This window comes from Hylobates moloch, unplaced genomic scaffold (genome assembly GCF_009828535.3).
Source record: "Hylobates moloch isolate HMO894 unplaced genomic scaffold, HMol_V3 SCAFFOLD_22, whole genome shotgun sequence".
Classification (NCBI taxonomy): Eukaryota; Metazoa; Chordata; class Mammalia; order Primates; family Hylobatidae; genus Hylobates; species Hylobates moloch.
In genome coordinates, this window is record NW_026652297.1 from 47,712,843 (window position 1) to 47,734,514 (window position 21,672).

At 46.3% G+C, this 21,672-nt stretch overlaps 2 protein-coding genes across 7 annotated transcripts in view; both read left to right on the plus strand.

The window, feature by feature from the left end:
- FNTA (farnesyltransferase, CAAX box, alpha) overlaps positions 1-648 on the plus strand; it is a 30,970-nt gene extending 30,322 nt beyond the window's left edge. For 2 of the 3 annotated variants that reach the window (XM_032144082.2, XM_032144083.2), the window contains one exon: positions 25-646. In XM_032144082.2, coding sequence (XP_031999973.1) covers positions 25-147 — 123 coding nt within the window. In that variant the 3' untranslated portion in view covers positions 148-646. Of the gene's footprint in view, positions 1-24 lie in introns of all 3 variants that reach the window. The other variant, XM_032144081.2, reaches the window with a different exon arrangement.
- A 6,564-nt stretch (positions 649-7,212) lies between these two features.
- Positions 7,213-21,672, plus strand: part of POMK (protein O-mannose kinase) — a 50,920-nt gene continuing 36,460 nt past the window's right edge. For 3 of the 4 annotated variants that reach the window (XM_032144460.2, XM_058433762.1, XM_058433763.1), the window contains exons 1-4: positions 7,213-7,255; positions 11,197-11,282; positions 16,150-16,245; positions 17,169-17,471. In XM_032144460.2, coding sequence (XP_032000351.1) covers positions 17,190-17,471 — 282 coding nt within the window. In that variant the 5' untranslated portion in view covers positions 7,213-7,255; positions 11,197-11,282; positions 16,150-16,245; positions 17,169-17,189. The remainder of the gene's footprint in view (positions 7,256-11,196; positions 11,283-16,149; positions 16,246-17,168; positions 17,472-21,672) is intronic. The other variant, XM_032144463.2, reaches the window with a different exon arrangement.

Consider the following 21,672-nt stretch of genomic DNA (forward strand, 5'->3'; position numbering starts at 1 on the left):
TTAATTTTTATTTTTCATTTTCAGTTATGTGAAATCCTAGCTAAAGAAAAGGACACTATAAGAAAGGAATATTGGAGATATATTGGAAGATCCCTTCAAAGCAAACACAGCACAGAAAATGACTCACCAACAAATGTACAGCAATAACACCATCCAGAAGAACTTGATGGAATGCTTTTATTTTTTATTAAGGGACCCTGCAGGAGTTTAAAATGAGAGTGGTCCTTCCCTTTGCCTGTGGTGTAAAAGTGCATCACACAGGTATTGCTTTTTAACAAGAACTGATGCTCCTTGGGTGCTGCTGCTACTCAGACTAGCTCTAAGTAATGTGATTCTTTTAAAGCAAAGTCATTGGATGGGAGGAGGAAGAAAAAGTCCCATAAAGGAACTTTTGTAGTCTTATCAACATATAATCTAATCCCTTAGTTAGCATCAGCTCCTCCCTCAGTGGTACATGCATCAAGATTTGTAGCAGTAATAACTGCAGGTCACTTGTATGTAATGGATATGAGGTAGCCGAAGTTTGGTTCAGTAAGCAGGGAATACAGTGGTTCCATCAGAGCTGGTCTGCACACTCACATTATCTTGCTATCACTGTAACCAACTAATGCCAAAAGAACGGTTTTGTAATAAAATTATAGCTGTATCCAAAAACAATGCCATAGTAGTTTGATTTTTTAATAGCATTTAACTATATGTTATACAAGACACATTGTCTCAGCTTAGAAAAGCAATTGAGAAAGAAAATATTGCTATAAAACTGTAAACTAGAAACGTGATGTGTTGGAGGAAATGTTAAAATGTAAATCGGTCAGTTCTTGACTAAAAGTGACAAAATCCACTCAAGGTAGTTTAAACCCAAAGGGTTTATTGAGGTATATAAATATCTTACAGAAGAATTGCCTGATCTTCAGAAGGACATTCCCAAACCATGCTACACAACTGGACCGTCCTGTTGCTACTGCCTGTGCCAGAATCAGGAAACTGCTGGATGAGGAATGAGGAATCCACAATCCTGGCTGCCAGCTCCAGGACTGTGCTGTCTCTGCACGTTCCACACAAAGCACACCTGCTGCTTTTCCCATGTAGTGTGGTTCCAAATTAAAGGCTCACTGCAGTGCATCTGGTTGGAAGGAACCAACAGGATGTCTTAAAATCTTAACTGCAGAGGAATCTGGGAAGTGTAGTTTGTAGCTTTCTAGCCTCTATGATGGAGGACGCCATGCCAGGAAGGAGTTGGGAGTGGTTAGCAAGCTAGCTTGCTGTACCTGCAGTTAATCTCACTGTATTATTTATTTATTTTTATATATTGATTTTTTTTTTTTACATGGGGTCCCACTCTCACCTAGGCTGGAGTGCAGTGGTGTGATCGCAGCTTGCTGCAACCTCCACTGCCTGGGCTCAAGCAATTCTCCTGCCCCAGCGTCCCGAGTAGCTGGAATTATAGGCGCCCGCCACCATGCCGGTCTAATTTTTGTATTTTTAGTAGAGACGGGGTTTCACCATGTTGGCCAGGTTGGTCATGAACTCCTGACCTCAAGTAATCTGCCTGCCTGGGCCTCCCAAAGTGTTGGGACCCGCATGAGACACCAGGCCCGGCCTCAATCTCACTTTATCCGTAATTTTTGTTCAATGTCAAAGCACCAAAGTACAACTGAGGAAATCATACAGAGTTAAATAGTTATCGTTTCTCAAGATAAATTTAGGAAATAATATTTTAATACTTTTTGAAGAAAATATATGTAGTGTTATTTCTAACATTTTACGTGTTTTTGTTGTTTTTAGAATCCAAAAATTTCCAATTTTATTTTTGAAGCTGCCATAAAGTGCCATTTCCATGTAGACCATTTCAAAGGTGTCATAAGGATCAAAAGCTACATAGAAAAGTTCTCATAAGATAGCAATTACTCTCTGCCGGGCACGATGGCTCACGCCTGTAATCCCAGCACTTTGGGAGGCTGAGGCGGGCAGATCATTTGAGGTCAGGAGTTAGAGACCAGCCTGGCCAACATGGCGAAACCCCGGTCTCTACTAAAAATTCAAAAGTTAGCCAGGCGTGGTGGCAGACACCTGTAATCCCAGCTACTTGGGGGGCTGGGACAGGAAAATTTCTTGAACCCAGGAGGTGGAGGTTGCAGTGAGCTAAGATTGTGCCATTACCCTCCAGCCTGGGCAATAGAGCGAGACTCAGTTTCAAAAAAAAAAAAAAAAAGCAATTACTCTCAGAAACTATAATCGGTGACCCAAAACTGATTGGATTTGGGACTTTGGACTCAACAGAGCTCATAGAGACAGCTTAATAAAAAGCATAGTGAGGCCAGGTGGAGTGGCTCATGCCTATAGTACCAGCACTTTGGGAGGCCGAGGTGGGAGGACTGCTTGAGCCCGGGAATTCAAGACCAGCCTGGGCAACATAGCAAGATCTTATCTCTACAAAAATATTTTTTAGAATTATTTGCCAAGAGTGGTCGTGTGTGCCTGTAGTCCCAGCAACCCGAGAGGCTGGGGTGGGAGGATCACTTGAGCCAGGGTGGTCCAGGCTGCAGTGAGCCATGGTCGTGCCACTGCACTCCAGCCTGGGTGACGGGAGTGAGACCCTATCTCAAAAAAAAAAAAAAAAAAAATGCATAATGGCAGTTTATTTATTTTCACTCAGATACGTCACTATGAAGCAGACCAAACAGTTACATCAGCCTAGCCACTTGGCATTTTTTGGCTGACGTTTAACTATGTAGCAATTTGTTAACCAAAAGGTTGCTTAGTGAGCATTGAATCAGGTGAGGAGGCACCGTGATTTAAAGGCAGAATGACTTTAGGCTGTAGTCAACCTGAGAGCGATCTCCTAATGGGCAACTGGACACAGAACTTGCAGTGCAGTCATTTCATTAGACCAAAGTGAGGTCTATGGAGAGGCCTGCTAACTCAAAACTGTCTGCCTAATAACTGTTATATTTGCGTTGGTGCAAAAACAATGGTGGGTAAAACTGCTGGTGCCACAGCATAAACCAAGGCAGTGGTACTCAGAAGAATGAGTGGCACTCACTCTTCCTGCTGTGCACTCTGCCCGCCTCAGCCTCCCAAAGTGCTGGGATTACAGGCTTGAGCCACCAAAGAACTCTTTTAGCAGTTCTGTTAGGGTAGGTCTGCAGGCTACAAATTCTCTTAGTTTTCCTTCATCTGAGTTTATTTCAAAGTTATTCCTGAAGGATGTTTTCACTGCATATGGAATTCTGGGCTTGCAATTCTTTTCTTTCAGCACTTGAAAAACATTGTGCCACTTTGGTCTTTGTGATCTCAGAGGATAAATTCACTGTCATTAGGACTGTGGGTCACCTAGAGCTCGTGGCATTTCTCTTTGGCTGCTTTCAATTTTTTTTCCTTGTCTTTATTTTTCAGCAGTTTGATTTTGATGTGTCTGGGCATGGGTGTCTTTGGATTTATTGTGTTTGGGGTTTGCTCAGTTTTTTGAATCTGTAGGTTGGTGTTTCTTTCCCAAACTTGGGAAGTTTTCAGCCATTATTTCTTCAAAAACTTTTTAGTGCTTTCTTTCTCATCTGCTCTGGGATTCTGATGGCATAAATGCAGACGTTTTGTTATGTCCCACAGGTGCCTGAAGTTTTATTAATTTTTTCCTCCTCTCTGTTGGTCAGTTTGAATAATTTCTGTTAATCTGTCTTCATGTTCACTGACTCCTCTGTCATTTCCATTCTGCCATTGAATCTATCCAGTGAGTTTTAAAATTTGATGATTGTACTTTTCTATTTTAAATGTTTATTTGGTTCCTCTTTCTCCAAGTTTTTTACTCATACTTTCTTTTTTAAAATTATTATTTTTTATTTGTTTGAGACAGAGTCTCACTCAGTCATCCAGGCTGGAGTGCAATGGCACGATCTTGGCTCACTGCAACCTCCACCTCCCAGGTACAAGCGATTCTCCTGCCTCGGCCTCCTGAGTGCACCTGCCACCATGTCCGGCTAATTTTTGTATTTTTAATAGAGACAGGGTTTCACCATGTTAGCCAGGCTGGTCTCGAACTCCTGATCTCAAGTGATTCGCCTGCCTCAGCCTCTCAAAGTCTTGGGATTACAGGCGCAAACCACTGTGCCCAGCCCCATACTTTCTGTTTTAACTTGTGTTTCAAGAATGTTTATAATTTTTTGAGCATTTTCATAATAACTAATGTCTTTTTCAGATAATCCTAACAGTCATTTTATAGTTGGTGACTCTTGATTGTCTTTTCCCATGCAAGTTGAGATTTTTGTGATGGTTCATATGCCTAGCAATTTTGTATCCTGAGCATTTTGAATATTACGAGGCTCTAATTCTTGTTTAAATCCTATGGAGAATGTTGGCATTTTAATTTTTTTTTTTTTTGAGAAGGAGTCTTGCTCTGTCACTTAGGCTGGAGTGCAGTGGTGTGATCTTGGCTCACTGAAACCTCTGCCTCCTGGGTTCAAGTGATTCTTGTGCCTCAACTGCCAGGGTAGTTGGGATTACAGGCATCCACCACCATGCCAGGCTATTTTTTTTTTTTTTTTAAGTAGAGACGGGGTTCCACCATGTTTACCAGGCTGGTCTCAAACTGCTAACCTCAGGTGATCTGCCCTCCCTAAGTGCTGGGATTACAGGTGTGAGCTACCGCGCCTGGCCAACATTTTAATTTAAGCAAGCACATGAACTAGTTAGGGACAGCCTGCAGGTTCCAATCTTCTTCTGGGGTCCATGTTCCAAAGTGAGTTCTGTGTTCATACCCTCTGTGGGCTATTTGGATCTGTCTCGTGGCTGCATCCTTCAGTAGTTTGGTACCTGAACAAAAATCTGTTCATGAGCACAGTTCTCTGAGTGTTTGGTGTGCTTGTTAAGTCTATGATAACGCAGGTCAGCGATGAGCCCAAGAGTTCGAAAACAACTCTCTGAGGTTGCTTGCCAGATGCTCTCACCTTCCACTATCTTCTCAGTGTTTTTAGGTTCCCTCCGGTTTCAGTGCGCTGGCCTGAAACTTCCCACTTTCAGTTTCACTTTGGGGAGCTGCCCACTTCCACAATTGTGCCACAGCAGTGGGAAACAATTAAAAACAAAACACCAAGTTTGTGTCTGTCCTCTTGGAGCTGCAGTGCCACTGAATGGAAAGGACTATCTCTTTGCCTCAGACTTTTGGCTGCTGAAGCTTTTTGCTCTGGCCTTGGGCTTGACTGGGGGCTGGAGTGCAAAGAAAAGAAGAAAATAGAAAGAATAGGGAATTTTCTTCACTCCCTCTGAGGGTTAGGAGTTTCCTTTTCTGCTCCACGAGCCAGAATCAGAGGGTTTACCCCGAGTCTCTGTGTGTGCCCCCGACACTCAGTTCCAGGCTTTGGGCTACGTTCAGCTTGAAGAAGGGTGACACAACCAGTTTGATGGCACGTCAAATTCTGCTGTTCTTTTTATTTTTAATTTTTTGTTTGAATTTAATTCCTTTAATTTTTCATCAGTGTTAAAATTTCACCTTTTCCCAGCACCCCCAAAAAGCCTGTAGGCACAAAATGGTGGCCACGTGGCAAAGAACTCAGGAAGGAGAGCTGCTAGTTGGTTTCTATCTTTGTTTGTTTGAGACGGAGTTTCGCTCTTTTGCCCAGGCTAGAGTGAAGTTGTTGGGGAAACCAGCCCCACACCACCCGGCGGGTACCCCGAGTCCAGCGGAGACAAAGGAATTAGAAAAAGAGTAAGAGTTTAAAAGGCGGGTCCAGGGGACCAGAGCATCGGAGCCTTGCTCAGGGCCCCGAGCTCTCGGCCTCCACCCAATTTATTGGTGTATATTCACACTGTTGTGCAACCATCACCCCCATCCATCTCCAGGACTTTACCATCTTCTCACACTGAAACTGTGCACCCATTAGACAGCATTTTTCATGGCTATGTGGATGTAATAAAATTTCTTTCAGAAACCCCTATTGTTATGCATTCAGGTTTCTTTTTTTCTCTGGTATAAATATCTTTTATCAGCAATGCTTCAGCAAGATCTCGTGCATACATCTTGCAGACATATTATTTCTTTTTTTTTTTTTTTTTTGAGACGGAGTCTCGCTCTGTCGCCCAGGCTGGAGTGCAGTGGCGCGATCTCGGTTCACTGCAAGCTCCGCCTCCCGGGTTCACGCCATTCTCACGCCCGCCACCACGCCCGGCTAATTTTTTGTATTTTTAGTAGAGATGGGGTTTCACCGTGTTATCCAGGATGGTCTCGGTCTCCTGACCTCGTGATCCGCCCACCTTGGCCTCCCAAAGTCCTGGGATTACACGCATGAGCCACGGCGCCCGGCCGCAGACATTATTTCTGAAGAATAAATTCCTAGAAATGAATTTGCTAGGGCCCGTAGGAGGAATTCCAATTTACACTCACTTGCATGTGTGAGGAAACTTTCAGACTCTACTGTAACGACAGGAGGTATTACCGCTGTTTGTCCATGTGATAGGTAAACGTTTCTGTTAATTTTAATACTGTTTGGATAGCTAGTACAGGCTCAAGTTTTTTTTAACCCACACAATGTTAAGTGTCTTGATTCTGGACTTTCGCAGTGTGTCGGTGTAGAAGCAGCTAACGCTTCCGATGTACACAACCCAGACGTTCCATGACCCAGCCTGACTTCGACGCTGCAAGCCTCCGTCTCGGTTCCCCTGGAGCAAATGCCCGAGTGCGTGTTGGGCTCCCCTCAGGGCTCCTGGCCGGCCCCCGACGGACTTCCCCGCCTTTGCCCAGTCCTGCCCCTCCGCGGAGGCTTGCCAAGGTCTGCTGCGCTTGATGTGTGCAGCTCAGCTTTACTGTGTCTGGGCTAAGCCCCACAGTTTCTTTTACAGAGCGATTGTCCAGCTTCAGGCATCTGGGTCCCCGAGTGGCGGGTCTGGGCCGGAGTTAGGAATCAGCCTTTCCAGCAAGGTCCCTGCAGATGCCGCGGGTCTGAGGACTACGCTTTGGAAGCCCTCGCAGTGCGTCTAGATCTGACAGCTGCTCTGCATAGGCCTGGCTCCAGGCTGAAGCAATAGTCGGTCAACGCAAAATCGTTCTCGCAAGTTCGGGAAGCAGAAGCCAGACAGGGAGACTGGGTAGGTGCGCGTTGCTACCGCCGCGGCGTTCGCTCCGGCTTCAGTGCACGGCCGAAGGAGGACGCCAGGGGGCAGCAGCGTCACGCTCGCCCGCCCAGGAGGCGCTTCCGAACGCGCAAGCGCAGTAGGCCCAGTGCGTGCTGGCCTGGGGTGGCAGGGGGCGCAGAGGCTTGGGCTGCAGGTAGGTGCTGGGGCGAGGGGTAAGGGGGTGAGAGGGCGAAGGGGCGAGGGGGCGTGCAGCTGGGTTTCCCGGGGGGCCTGTACGTGGCCCGGCCCGCACCCCCTGCAGCCCCGGCCGCCTGCCCGCGGCCTGTCCGGAGGCTCCCTAGGAGGCGGCGCTGGGCCTGAGCGGCCGTGTCCACCGCGCCCAGCCCCCACCGCCGCGTCCACCCCTGCGCGGTAGCTGGACGTTAAAGAACCAGAGAAGGGCCGGGCGAGGTGGCTCCAGCCTGTAATCCCAGCGCTTTGGGAGGCCGAGGCGGAAGGGAGGATCGCGTGAGCTCAGGCGAGAGCAGCCTGGTCAACATGGCGGAACTTCTGTCTCTGTAAAAAAAAACTTAGCTGGGCGCGGTGGCGCCGCCTGTAGTCTCATCTACTCCGGAGGCTGAGGCGGGAGAATCGCTTGAACCCGGCGGGGGCGGAGGTTTCAGTGAGCCGAAATCGCGCCGCTGCACTTAAGCCTGGGGGACAGAGTGAGAGTCTGTTTCTATTATTATTACTTTGTTATTATTATTATTTGAGACGGAGTCTCGCTCTGTCGCCCAGGCTGGAGTGTAGTGTCGCGGTCTTGGTTCCTGGGATTACAGGCGTCCGCCACCACGCCCGGCTAATTTTTGTATTTTTATTGGAAACGGGGTTTCCCCATGTCGGTCAGGCTGGTCTCGAACGCCTGACCTCAGGTGATCCGCCCGCCTCGGCCTCCCAAAGTGCTGAGATTACAGGCGTGAGCTACTGGGTCCGACAGAGGCTGTCTCTGTTTAAAAAAACAAAAACCAAACCAAAACAAAACAAAGCAAAAAACAAAACCAGAAAGGACCAAGGACTCTGTCTCAGCTCTTTGCCTTTGGGTGTTTATTCTGCCCGAGATCATTGTTGCCAGGAGGTGTTAAATGTAATCATATTCTTCTCTTCTTTTAGAAAGCAAAATTTCGCTGTTTTGTTGCATAATCTTATCTTTGCCACCTTTTGCCTTTACTATAGAACCTGAAGGCTAAATAAGCATTCAGAATATTTAAAATAATCCTCTTAATGTACCTTGTGCTTTATTGGCACAATGGAATTCTACTCTAAATTGTATTAGATGACACTACTTTTTGTCTTCCCTAGTTGCAGAAAATATCTTGTAAGTCCGTAAAAACTAGTTTTGTCCCTTTGCTTTTCTTTTCTCTTTAAGCTGTAAATGTAGGGCAGTGGGTCCCAAGCCTTTCTCTATCAATAAGCCTTCCTATCAGTGTCAGAAATGCTTTGCATTTCAATCGTGCCTGAATTTCTCCTGCCCAACCTGCCCCACCATCTTTATTCCTTAATGTGCAGGCTGTTTTCAGGACCAGTAAATTTCAGTGGTTTTTGCTTATTTCTGACACGAAAGTTCCTTCAGCCACACAGCCTCATGCTATGCTCTGGGCGGCCTACTCCAGAATATGCCTCTGAAACAGAAAAGCAAATCGGGGTTGAGGTGGGCTGAAGCCTTCTTTAAGAAACCGGCAGTCCCAGAGTCCCCCAGCCCAGCCCCTAGCTGACCACACTGGGTTTGATTTACTTCATTCAACTCCTGAGCATTGCGGTATTTAGGGGAAGAATGGGCTTGAGGCCAGAAAACTTGGCTCTTCTGTGTATAGTTTAGTGACCTTAGATATATTACTTCATCTCTGACTCAGTTGTCTTATCTGTGAAATGGGAATAACAACAATTATATCCACTTCACAGAATTGGTGTGAAGTTGACAGTGTATAAAAGTCAAATGAATTTTGGGGTATTTTTTTTTATTTGTTTTGGTTTGGTTTCTTTTTGCTGAGAGAGGATTCAGAAGTGAATGTGAGGACTTACGGATATATAAAAGTTAGTGGGGTATATGAAATTTGGATTCAGCAAGAAATGCATTAAAGGTTTTCTGAGTAATGCTGAGGGTCCAACAGAGATTAGAAAATATGCATTTCTAGAGTCCCACAGAGTTTTGTAGCTGATGTTGGCAGCCTTTGAGTGGAAATGAAGAAGTGGACAGGGCAAGTTACATGGGAATGGTGAATGACAAGCAGATCTGGGTTGATGATGAAGCCTCTAGCCTCTTCACTTAAACAAATACCTTCCAAAACTCTGGCAAGAGGCTCAGCACTTTTACATTCATAACTGTGTATTCTTCTCTTAAAGAATTACCACTCCTCGCCCCAACTTGTATAAGCTTCAGGCCCCATAAAACCTGAATCCACTAGTGGCAAGGAAGGATTGGTGGGAGGTTAGGGGTAAGGAGGGTTGGAGGGTTGAAAGGGTTTATCACAGGGTTTGAGCTGGGAGACTTGGATTGGAGAAGGAGATGGCAGATGAGGGGCCTCAGAGGACAGGAGCCGTGAGGATAGGAAGAGCGGGTTCGGTGGAGCGAACACAGGAGAGGGAAAGCAGCCTGTGCGGCTGAGGCCATGAAGAGGGAGAGGCGCAGAGTGACCAGGCAGTTGATTCGTCTTTGCCGAGTACCCGCTGTGTGTCAGGCACTGGGGTGCAGTGGTGAACAGGACAGGCAGGCAAGCCTCTTGGTGCTCAGAATCTAGAGGAAGCTGGGGCCTGGGTATCCCAGAAAGGGAGCCTTTGAGGACTGAGGAAAGCTCAGGGGCCAGAGAGTGGGGTGCAGGGAAGGTTTAGGGAAGCAGATAGGGGCTAGATTTCAGGAGGCCACGTAAGAGTTTGGACTTGATCCTGTGGGCCGAGTGGGGGGCTGTTGAATGTTAAGCAAGGTGGGATCAGATCCGTGCTTTAGAAAGCTCTCCCTGCATGGGCCGGACGTGGTGGCTCATGCCTGTAATCCCAGCACTTTGGGAAGCCGAGGCAGGCAGATCACGAGGTCAGGAGATCGAGACCATCTCGACAACACAGTGAAACTCCGTCTCTAGTAAAATACAAAAATTAGCTGGGCATGGTGGCACGTGCCTGGAATCCCAGCTACTGAGAAGGCTGAGGCAGGAGAATCCCTTTACCAAGGAAGTCAGAGGTTGCAGTGAGCTGAGATTGCGCCGTAGCACTCCAGCCTGGCGACAGAGTGAGACTCTGTCTCAAAAGAAAAAAAAAAAAAAAGAAAGCTGTCCCTGCATGTTATCAGAGAAACTTCCGTGTATGCCTGGGGAGATGTATACACAGCTTGTCTCACTAATTGTGGAAAAGTCAAACCAGTTGAAAATAGTGAACTGGAGTTTTGTGCATCTGCGTGGATAAATCTCAGAAACAGAATGTTGAGCTTTTAAAAAAACTAGTTGCAGGAGGATAATACCAGCCCATCACTGTTCGTATAAAGCTTGAAAACATATGTATGATTTATGGGCACATACTTGTGGGAAAATAAAAAGCCTGTATGAGAAGGGGAGTTTGGTAGCCCATCCCTGTAGTCAGTCCCAGCTGCTTGGGAGGTGGAGGCAGGAGGATCACTTGAGTCTAGCCTGGGCAACATAGTGAGACTCCATGTCTTAAGTAGATAGGTAAGTAGGTAGGTAAATAGATAAGATCGATTAGATAGATAGATAGCATGAATAGGAATTATATACACCAGTGGTTTTCAGACTTTAGCATGCATCCAAATCACCTAGAGGATTTATTAAAACACAGATTTTCATTTCTGATTCAGTAGGTTTGGAGTGTGGACCCAAGAATTTGCATTTCTCCCAGGTTCCTGGGCGATGATGCCACAGGTCTGGGGACGACAGTTTGAGAATCTCTGATATCCACCAACTTGAAGATAGTGATCACTTCTTGGGGGGGGAGTAGAATTGGATGGGGAGGAGTCCAGAGGGGCTTCAACTCTATTTGTAATATTTAATTTCTGTAAAAAAAGATCTGAAAAAATGATGCAATGTGACTTGACAAAGCTGGATGAATGCTTATGATTTATTTTTTTTCTCTGTGTGTGAAACACTTAAAAAGGATCCTGTTTGCTGTGTAATCCTGAGAATGGACTGCAAGAGAGGAAAAACTGGGCGTCTGCTTGGGAATCTATTGTGGAAACCCAGGTGAGAGGTGCTGCTGGCTCACGCAGCGGGGTGGAGGGGAAGGGCAGCAAGGAAGGAGAGATGCAAGCAGTTGTGAGGGAGGTTTTGGTGGGAGCATTGACTGCATGTGGTAATTGGTTGGTTTAGAGGTTAGGGGAGGAAGGAATCAAGTCACACATACCTGGTCTGTAACTTGAGTGGGTGGTTGGGTCACGAGCCCATCACAGAGGGAACCCTGGAGGAGGGGCATGTGGGGACTGGGGAGTTCTGCAGTGGACATCCTATACCTTGATAGGCCAGTGAGCGAAGCGTAGGAGAGACCTGGGCTGCAGTGCAGACTTAGAAAGCATCAGGGTTCAGATGGCTGCTGTGTCCCAGGTGTGGGTGAGGTTACCTGGGCCTTCGGCAGACCTGGAGGAATGCCGTCACCTAAGGCAAGGCTTAGCCAACCACAGCTTCTGCTTGTTTTTGCGTAGCCTGAGAGCTGGGAATGCTTTTTTCTTTTTAAATGTTAGGGGGAGACTTCAAGGAAGATATAATTCACAAACCATAACATTTGACATTTTAAATTGTACAATTGAGTGACATTTAGCATATTTACAAGGTTGTACAACCATCATCACTGTCTAATTCAAGAACATTTTAGCCAAAAAGAGACCCCATCCCCATCAGCAGCTATTCCACCCCCCCCCCCCCCAGCCTCTGAGAGCCACAAATCTATGTTCTGTGTCTGAATTTGCTGTTTCTGGACATTTCACGTAAATGGAATCTTACAGCATGTGGCCTTTTTGTCAGGCTTATTTCACTGAGCATGATGTTTCCAAGGTTCACCCATGTTGCAGCGTGAATTAGTGCTTTATTTTTTATTGCTGAATAATATTCCATTTATGGATGTACCACATTTTGTCTATCCATTCATCTGCCAATGGACACTTGGCTTGTTTCCACTGTTTGGCAGTTGTGGATAACGCTTCCGTGAATATTCATGTATAAGTGTGTGTGTGAGTGTGTGTGTTTTCATAGGTACATACTGGGCAGTGGAGTTGTTGGGTCGTGTGATGACTGTGCTTAACCTTTTGAGGAGCGGCCAGACCGCTTTCCACAGTGGCTGCATTTTACTTTCTCACCAGTGATGTTTGAGGATTCCAGTTTTTCCACATTCCTCTACACTTACTTTGTTACTGATTTTTGTATTATAGTCATCCTCATGGGTGTAAAATGCCATCTTGTCACACTTCTGGTCTGTGTTTGCCTTGGTGACTGGTGAAGCTGAGCATCTTTCATGTGCCTGTTGGCCATCTGTGTCTCTTCTTTGGAGAAATGTCTATTCAACTCCTTTGCCCATTTTAAAAATTTTATTTATTTATTTTTTGAGACAGGGTCTCACTGTCACCCAGGCTGGAGTGCTGTGGCATGATCACAGCTCACTGCAGCCTTGGTCTCCTGGACTCAAATGATCCTCCCACCTCAGCCTCCTGAGTAGCTGGGCCTATAGGCACATGCCAACATGCCTGGCTAATTTTTAAATTTAGTTTTTCTAGACAGGGGGTCTTACTATGTTGCCCTGGCTGGTCTGGGACTCCTAGGCTCAAGCAATCCTCCCGCCTCAGCCTCCCAAAGTGCTGGGATTACAAGTGTGAGCCACCAATGCCTGACGCTTTGCCCATTTTTAAATTGAGTTGTTTTTTGAATCTTTTGAGTTGTTCATCAGACATCCACATGGAGATGTCGAGGAAACAAGCCTTGAGTTCTGAGGAGAGGCTGGGAATGGAGTTTTACCTTTGGAAGTTGTCAGCAGGCAGCGATGAAAAGTCCTGAGTCTGGGTGAGCTCTCCCAGGGAGTGTGGCAGAGGCCTGAGCTCTGAGCTCTGGGGGACCCCACTAAGTGGACTCAGAGATGAGGAGCTGCCAGAGTGTAGTTTCCTGGAAACCAATTATATAAGGCGTTTAAGGAGGGAGTTATCAATCACGGTAGATGCTATTGATAGATGGAGGAAGACTGGGGCTGTGCCTTGACTGTTGTGTTTAGTGATGTGGAGGCCACCTGTGCTGACTGTGATAAGGTCAGTTTGGGTGCAGTGGCAGTGAGCTGGAGAGAATGAGAGGACAGAGCTGGGCGTGGGGTTTGCCTGAGCTGGGCTTGGGGCCAGTTTCATGGTAACACACAGTTCGTAGTAATAGGAGAGTGCAGGAACCTGGGGTGGGGCTTGGGAACTGGTGGAAATGCTGATTGCTTCTGTTTTTCTAGTAAAATAGGATGATCTTGTTAGATGATCAGCTGAGAGTGAAGGTGGGGGAACAGGTGGTACATGTTGGGAGAAGGAGAGTGTGAGCTTCCAGCCAGCCTAACGCCACTTGGGACACACCTGTCACTTTTATTGACTCACCGTGATAAGCGAGGCTGCACACTGGCGGGACTTGCATATCTCCATCAGAGGGACAGAGAATCATGTGAGATGGCACGGGGCAGAGTCCTTCGGGGCCTCTCTGACCTGGCCCGGTACAGGGAGCTGGGGATGGAAGTGCCATGAGTGCTAATAGGGAGCAGGGGGTCAGAGGAACAGAGGATATGGGAATGGGTGGTGGAGCCGGGAGACACTGGAGCTTTGCCAATGGGGGCCTGGGCTGAGCAGGGCTCAGAGCATGTGGTGATGAGCGTTATGGCAGGTGAGGCTCAGGGCCCAATGTGTGCTTAGGGAAGTGGGCAGCACAGCGGGTGAGGGACCCATGGGTGTGTCACAGGGGTAGGGTGTTGAGGAAATTCCAAAGCAAGCTAATAGGGGTTATGGCTGGAGAGAGGCCCAGTGTGTGCTAATGGGGGATAGGGTGGTAGAGGCACCAGGATGTATGCTAATAGGCCTCTGAGGCCTCTGTGTGGTGATGAGGGTGTGTATGGTGTTAGCGCCGTGTGTGTGTCTGTGGGGGCCTGCAGGGTAGGAGAGAATGGGGTGCTTATGGAGGGGAGGTGCTTGAAGGACTCGAGTGCTGTGTGTGCGCTTGTGGGGGTCGTGCCGTGGTGGGTGTGTGCATGTGCTAATAAAGATCTGGGTAGTTGGAGCCCAGTGCATGCTAATGGAGCAGAGCTGGAGGGACCTCCTGGAGGGATCTGATGGAGGGAGGATGGTGGGAGACCTGAGCCTGTGCTAGCAGGGATGAGAATTGTGGATCTCTGTGGGGCAGGGGGTGGTGGTGCGGGAAGGGTTTTGGTACTGTCAGAGGCCTGGTGCGCTAAGGGTCAAGGTAGTGTGAGGTGCATGTGTGTCCCTGAGCACGAGGACACTCTAGGAAGGGGCAGCCGGATGATTTAAGGCGTTCTAGAGGCTGCTGCTGTGAGTTTAGAGCCATAGAGTCACTGAAGTGTGTGCCATTGCTGGGAGAGTCAGCAGTGTGAGGTCTGGAGTACGCTCAAGAGCGCCAGAACAGTGTGAGCTTGTGTGCTTGCATCTGTGGAGTGCTGGAATGTGTTGAGGTTCCAGGGAATACTGATGCAGGGGGTGTATAGGGCTGTGGAGGGGATAAAAATAAATTTAAAAGGCCAGGTGCAGTGGCTCATTCCTGTAATCCCAGCAATTTGGGAGACTGACGCAGGAGGATTGCTTGAGGCCAGGAGTTCAAGGCCAGCCTGGGCAACATCGTGAGACCCAGTCTCTACAAAAAAAATACAAAAATTAGCTGGATGTGGTGACGTGCACCTGTAGTCCCAGCTACGAAGGAGACAGAAGTGGCAGGATTGCTTGAGTTTGAGGCTGCATTGAGCTATGATTACACCACTGCACTCCAGCCCGAGTGACAGTCAGACCTTATGTCAAAAAAAAAAAAAAAAAAGGAAGAAAGTCATAGAATTTTGGAGATGAGTGAAGTTTAGGCAAATTTAAATGAAATAGTGTTTTGATGGGCTCAAAGCCATGTAGAACTGAGTGTAAAGGGGCCAAGATCTAGTCTGGACTGCAAACTGGTCCTCTTTCCTTGGAGACTACCAGGTTAACACATGGTATGATTATCTCCAGAAACTCCTTATCTGAAGGTCTGCCCTGTTTGGGAACTGAGGTTGCTTCTCTGTGTCAGAGTGACTTTGATCTTCCAGAAAGGAGTGGGGTGTTTTATTCCAACTGATAAGACTTCAAACTGCAAAATTTCTGGTAGGCTGTGATTGTAGAGAACAGAATTTCTAAACAGTAAAAAAGGAGTCTTCATCCAGAGGGGATTTTTGACACTTTATGGCTGCAGTGTGTTCTTAGGAGAAATGCCGTTTCCTGTTTGTCAACTTTGTGGTTTCATTGACATCTTGTCCCAGCTCTGTAAATGGGAGTGGATTTTGTTTTCTCAAGGAGGAGGTAGGAACAAGCTTCCTGTCCTGGATTTTTCATGGCTGGCTCCTCTCAGGCCTCTGGTCACAGTGTGAAGGTCACCTCCTCAGAGAGGTCTCCTGGGATGCTTCCTCCAGGGAGTTCCTACACAGTTACTCTGTATCTTTGAAGCCCCATCACAGGATGATGATAGACCTATTTGTTTACTTGTTTATTGTCTGTCTTCCCCACTAGACTTTCCCCTAAGCTCCAGCAGGATAGAAACCATGCTGGTGTAATTCACTGTGTGTGTGTCTCCAGCACCCACTGCAGGGCTGGGCACATAGAAGCTGCTCAGGACGTGTTGTGGGAACGAGCAGCTGGAAGTCAGTGATGGAGGTGAAGAGAGCAGACTGGGACAGAGAGACTCTGATGGGCTTCCCCACGGTGCTGCTCTGTCCTGGGGCTTGAGAACCTGAGGAAACCTAGACTTGAGGCAGGAGGAGGGCCCTGGGAAAGTTGGACCGTTTGGACTGGCGATTTGTCTGGGTACATAGCTGCAGTTTCTGTTTACACACTTCCTGTTTGGTACTTTGTGGCAGGGTGTTTCCAGACCAGTCCCTGGGCACCAACTAGAGTATGGACTGACCAGGTACCTGGATGGAGACCTGAGCTGGAGAAGGAGATGCGCTTGGGAGGTAACCTTGCATGTCACAGCTGTTTCTGACCCAGTTCTGTCCCAGTGCCCCAGCATTCCAGGGCTGTTTAGCTGGCTCCCACTGGCATGGCCACATCCACTGTTAAAGTCTCCATATACTTCCATTCTGCTCCATTCTGCTTCTGTAAATCACCTCTGCCATCCAGGGTCCTACTTCAGGCCTCTCCGCAGCCAGGCCCCTCCACCGTGGCCTTGCACGGCTCCAGCGGTAGAGCCCACACATTATCAGTGGTTACTTATCACTGGTATGACATCTGAGTGGTCATCTCTCCAATCTCATCGCTGTTATTCTAGCTCATGTACTCGTCAGCTCCTGTCCGTGGTCATAACCAGGGCTTCTTAACTGGTCTCCCAGCCTCAGTCTCTTTCACCCCAAATCTGCCTTTCATAACTGCTGAAGAGTAGCTTTTATTTCTTAAAACTGTTTAGGGGATTCTGAGTACCTCCCAGGGAACAGGACAGTTGCTTAGCTGGGTTCGAGAGAGGCCCTCAGCTTCCCAGCCTCCACCTGCTACCCTAAGCAGCCTCCTTCTGCTGTCCTTTGTCCACCCTCTGTCCCTGTCCCACCAGTTGACTAATACATTTTGCTTTCATTTTACTGAATATTCATGAGCATCTATTCAATGCATGCTACTGTGAGCCGGACAGAGTCAGACACAAACACCTCCCACCTAACCTAATCTAGAGGAACCCGCATTTTAGTTTGTAATAAAAAGTAATGATTATGGAAACAGCTAACATTGGGCATTTGGGATAAGCCTGGTGTTCGATACCTGCTTTAATCCCCACAGTAATGCTGCAGCTTACAGGACCTTTGAATAGAAGAGGCATCAAAACACATTTTTGGAAATGAAAGGAAATGAAAGCTGACTGTCATAACTTCTGTTTCATTGTGTATTTTAGGAAATTGCAGAGGCCGTCAACATGGAAAAGCAGCCCCAGAACAGCAGGAGAGGCCTTGCCCCCCGAGAGGTGCCGCCAGCTGTTGGGCTGCTGCTGATCATGGCCCTGATGAATACTCTGCTCTACCTCTGCCTCGACCGCTTTTTCATCGCTCCTCGACAATCCATTGTGGACCCCAGACACTGTCCCTATGGTCACTTCAGGATAGGACAGATGAAAAACTGCTCACCTTGGCTGTCCTGCGAGGAGCTGAGAACAGAAGTGAGACAGCTGAAGCTTGTTGGGGAAGGAGCTGTGAAGAGAGTGAGTCCGGGTTCATTTCTGATTGCCGTCATCATGTTACTTTGCTTAACACAGTGTCCTCCAGCTCCATCCATGCTGGCATGAATTACGGAATTTCATCCTTTGTTACTGCTAAAGTGTACTCCATTGCATATGTGCACCACATTTGCTTTGGTTGATTCTGTATCTTGGCAATCGTGAATAGTGCTGCAGTAGGCATAGGTTTCAGCCCTTGGGGAAGCAGTGTGGCATCCAGTGTTAGGAGCCCTGCTGGCTCTACGTTTTTATTGTTGAGCTCAATAATCTTACATCTGGCACTTTTATCTTTTTTTTTTTTTATTTGAGAGTCTCACTCTGTCACCCAGGCTGGAGTGCAGTGGCACCATCTTGGTGCACTGCAACCTCCACCTCCTGGGTTCAAGCGATTCTTGTGACTCAGCCTCCCGAGTAGCTGGGACTATGGGCATATGCCACCACGCCTGGCTAATTTTTTTATTTTTAGTAGAGATGGGGTTTCACCATGTTGGCCAGGCTGGTCTTGAACTCCTGACCTTAAGTGATCTACCTGCCTCGGCCTCCCAGTCGGACTTTATCTTAATAAGTAATCCAAGGCAGGAAAAAAGTCAAATACATAAAGGAGTGCCATAGTGATAGAAAACTAGAAACAACTTTTAGAATAGTTCATGAAATGATGGTCCATACACTTGACGGAATATTCTGCAGCTGTTGTGTAGTTAGGAACCCCAGGAGGCAACATGAAGAAAACCTTCACTTATGATGATAAGTTGAGAAAACAACATACAAAATTGTATAATTGACTTTTCAACTGTGAAATTACGTATATATGTAGATAAATACAAAAATGGCCAGGTGCAGTGGCTTATATATGTAATCCCAGCACTTTGGGAGGCGGAGGTGGGCGGATCACTTGAGCACAGGAGTTCCAGACCAACCTGGGCAACATGGCAAAACCCAGTTTCTACAGAAATACAAAAATTAGCCTGGCATAATGGCGCGTGCTGCTTGGGAAGCTGAGGTGGGAGAATCTCTTGAGCCAGAGGAGTTTGAGGCTACAGTGAACCATGATCTTGCCACTGCATTCCAGCCTGAGTGACAGAGCAAGATCCTGTCTCCAAAGGAAAAAAAGAAAAATATGAAAATGATAGAAATTGTGCTAGGGTGAAAGGGGGATTATGGACAATTTCTTTTCCTGTTTTTCAAACTCTATGATGGTATTATACTGATTTTTAACAATTTATTTTTAATTGGCACATATTAATTATCCATATTTATGGGGTACATAATGATGTTTCCATACCTACTTAAAATGTGTAGTTACCTGATCAGGGCATATCTCCCATCTCAAACATGTATCACTTCTTTTGGTTGGGAACATTCAATATCTTCTCTTCCGGCTATTTGAAAGTGTATAATATATTGTTAACTATAGTCATCCTATGGTGCTATGAAACACTAGAACTTGCTTCTCCTATTTAGCTGTAATTTTGTATCCTTTAACAAATCTCTCCCTATCCTTGCCTTTGCTCTACCTTTCCCAGCCTCTAGAAACCTGTTATGCTTTTTACTTCTTTGAGTAAGCTTTTTTAAACTTCTGCATATGAATGAGAACTTGTAGTGTTTAACTTTCTGTTCCTAGTTTATTTCACTTAACATAATGTCCTCCAGTTCCATTCATGTTGCCATAAATGACAGATTTCCTTCTTTTTTATGGCTGAATAGTATTCTATTTTGTATATATACCACATTTTCTTTATCCATTCATCTGCTGAAGGACACTTAGGTTGATTTCATATCTTGGCTGTTGTGAATACTGCTGCTATAAACGTCGGGATGCACATATCTCTTTTTTTGTTGTTGTTTTTTGAGACGGAGTTTCCCTCTTGTTGCCTAGGCTGGAGTGCAATGACGCAGTCTCAACTCACTACAACCTCTACTTCTGGGTTCAAGCAATTCTCCTGCCTCAGCCTCCTGAGTAGCTGGAGTTACAGGCATGTGCCACCATGCCCGGCTAATTTTATATTTTTAGTAGAGATGGGGTTTCTCCATGTTGGCCAGGCTGGTCTTGAACTCCTGACCTCGTGATCCACCCACCTCGGCCTCCCAAAGTGCTGGGATTACAGGCATGAGCCACTTAGCCTGGCCGCACATATCTCTTTGATATATTGATTTCCTTTCCTTTGGGTATATACCCAGTAGTGGAATTGCTGGATCATATGGTAGTTCTGTTTGTAATTTTTTGAGGAACCTCCATACTCTTTTCCATAGTGGCTGTACTAATTTACATTCTCACTAACAGTGTATGAGTTCCCATTTCTCTCATCTTCACCAGCATTTGTTATTTTTTGTCTTTTTGATAATGGCCATCCTAACTGGGGTGAGATGGTATCTCATTGTGATTTTGGTTTGCATTTTCCTGATGATTAGTAACATTGAGCATTTTTTCCAAATTTATTGGCCACTTGTATGTCTTCTTTCGAGAATGTCAGTTTAGATCATTTGCCCATTTTTTGATCATATTGTTATTTTTTTCTGTTGAGATGTTTGAGTTCCTTGGATACTGATCCCTTGTCAGATGAATAGCTTGCAAATATTTTCTCCCATTCTGTAGTTTGTCTCTTAACTCTGTTTGTTTCCTTTGCTGGGAAGAAGGTTTTTGGTTTGTTATAATCCCATTGGTTTATTTTTGCTTTTTTTTGACCGAGTCTTGCTCTATTTCCCAGGCTGGAGTGCAGTGGCACGATCTTGGCTCACTGCAACCTCCACCTCCCAGGTTCAAGAGATTCTTGTGCCTCAGCCTCCTTAGTAGCTGGGATTACAGGCGCCCACCACCACGCCTGTATTTTTAGTAAAGATGGGGTTTCACCATGTTGGCCAGGCTGGTCTTGAACTCTTGACCTCAGGTGATCCCCCCTCCTCGGCCTCCCAAAATGCTGGGATTACAGGCATGAGCCACTGGGCCCAGCACTCAGTTATAATTTTGTGAAGGCGGTTTCAATCCCTCCCTTTGGGGTTTCATAGCATCTTCTTCTTAAGGTGTGGGCTATGAAGATGGGAAAAGGCCATTGATCACTCTAGCTTCTTCATGCTGACAGGGGGCATAGTTGGGGTCGGAGTTGACCCTAAGGTGAGAGGAGTAGAACTGCTTTGCAGCTGTCTGGGTATATTCATGCAGGCCAGGCTGTGGTTCCAAGGCTTTTGTGACAAAGGCAGTAGTATCTTTATGGTTTTAGTACAGCATTTAAACAGACAGTCTACTATAAGGTAAATAATGAGTTTTAGGATAAGGAGTGCAATTTCCAGTTTTAAAAGTAAAGGTTTGAAAGCATTAGTTTGGGGACTTACAGTCTACAAAAATATTAGGATTTAGTCTAAATTGAAGAAAAAAAAACTAACAACATGTGTACCATAGTTTTTGGAACATAATTTTTCTCTCTTTAGTCCTTATTTTTATTAAAACAAATCATGATAGGACTGATTTGTTGGCAAAATAAACTTTAATTTTATTATACTGGGCCTGATTATTTGCGTAAAGCGCATCAATAATACTTTTTTTTTTTTTTTTGGTAGAGATGGAGTCTTGCTCTGTCACCCAGGCTGGATTGTAGTGGTGTGATTGTGGCTCACTGCAACCTCTGCCTCCTGGGTTCAAGCAATTCTCCTGCCTCAGCCTCTCGAGTAGCTGGGGCTACAGGTGCACGTCGCCATGCCTGGCTGATTTCTTTTGTATTTTAGTAAAGACGGGGTTTCCCTGTGTTGCCCAGGCTGGTCTTGAACTCCTGAGCTCAGGCAGTCCGCCTGCCTTGGCCTCTCAAAGTGCTAGGATTACAGGCATGAGCCTGTGCGCCTGGCTAGAATAATTATTTTTTACATAGGCTTTTTAAATTGCCTTTGCTGGAACTCTGTTCCATAAGGAATCTCAAATAAGACTTTTTAAAGCTGAGTCCAGCCATAGGTTTGTACCTTCAAATACTTATGAGTTGGGTAAGTTCCTCTCCTCTTGATGTCCCTAGATAACTTGGGGCTCCTGGGCCTGTCAGAAAGTGACATTCTATACTTACCATGGGTCAGGAACCCTGTACAGGGACTGTGTAGACAAAGTATGAGCCCAGTTTTCCCAAGGGCTTTTACTGGCTTTATAAGTCAAGTTTGATTCCGTAAAGGAAAGCATGCCATTCTAGTCAAACCCTTGGTAAAATATAGT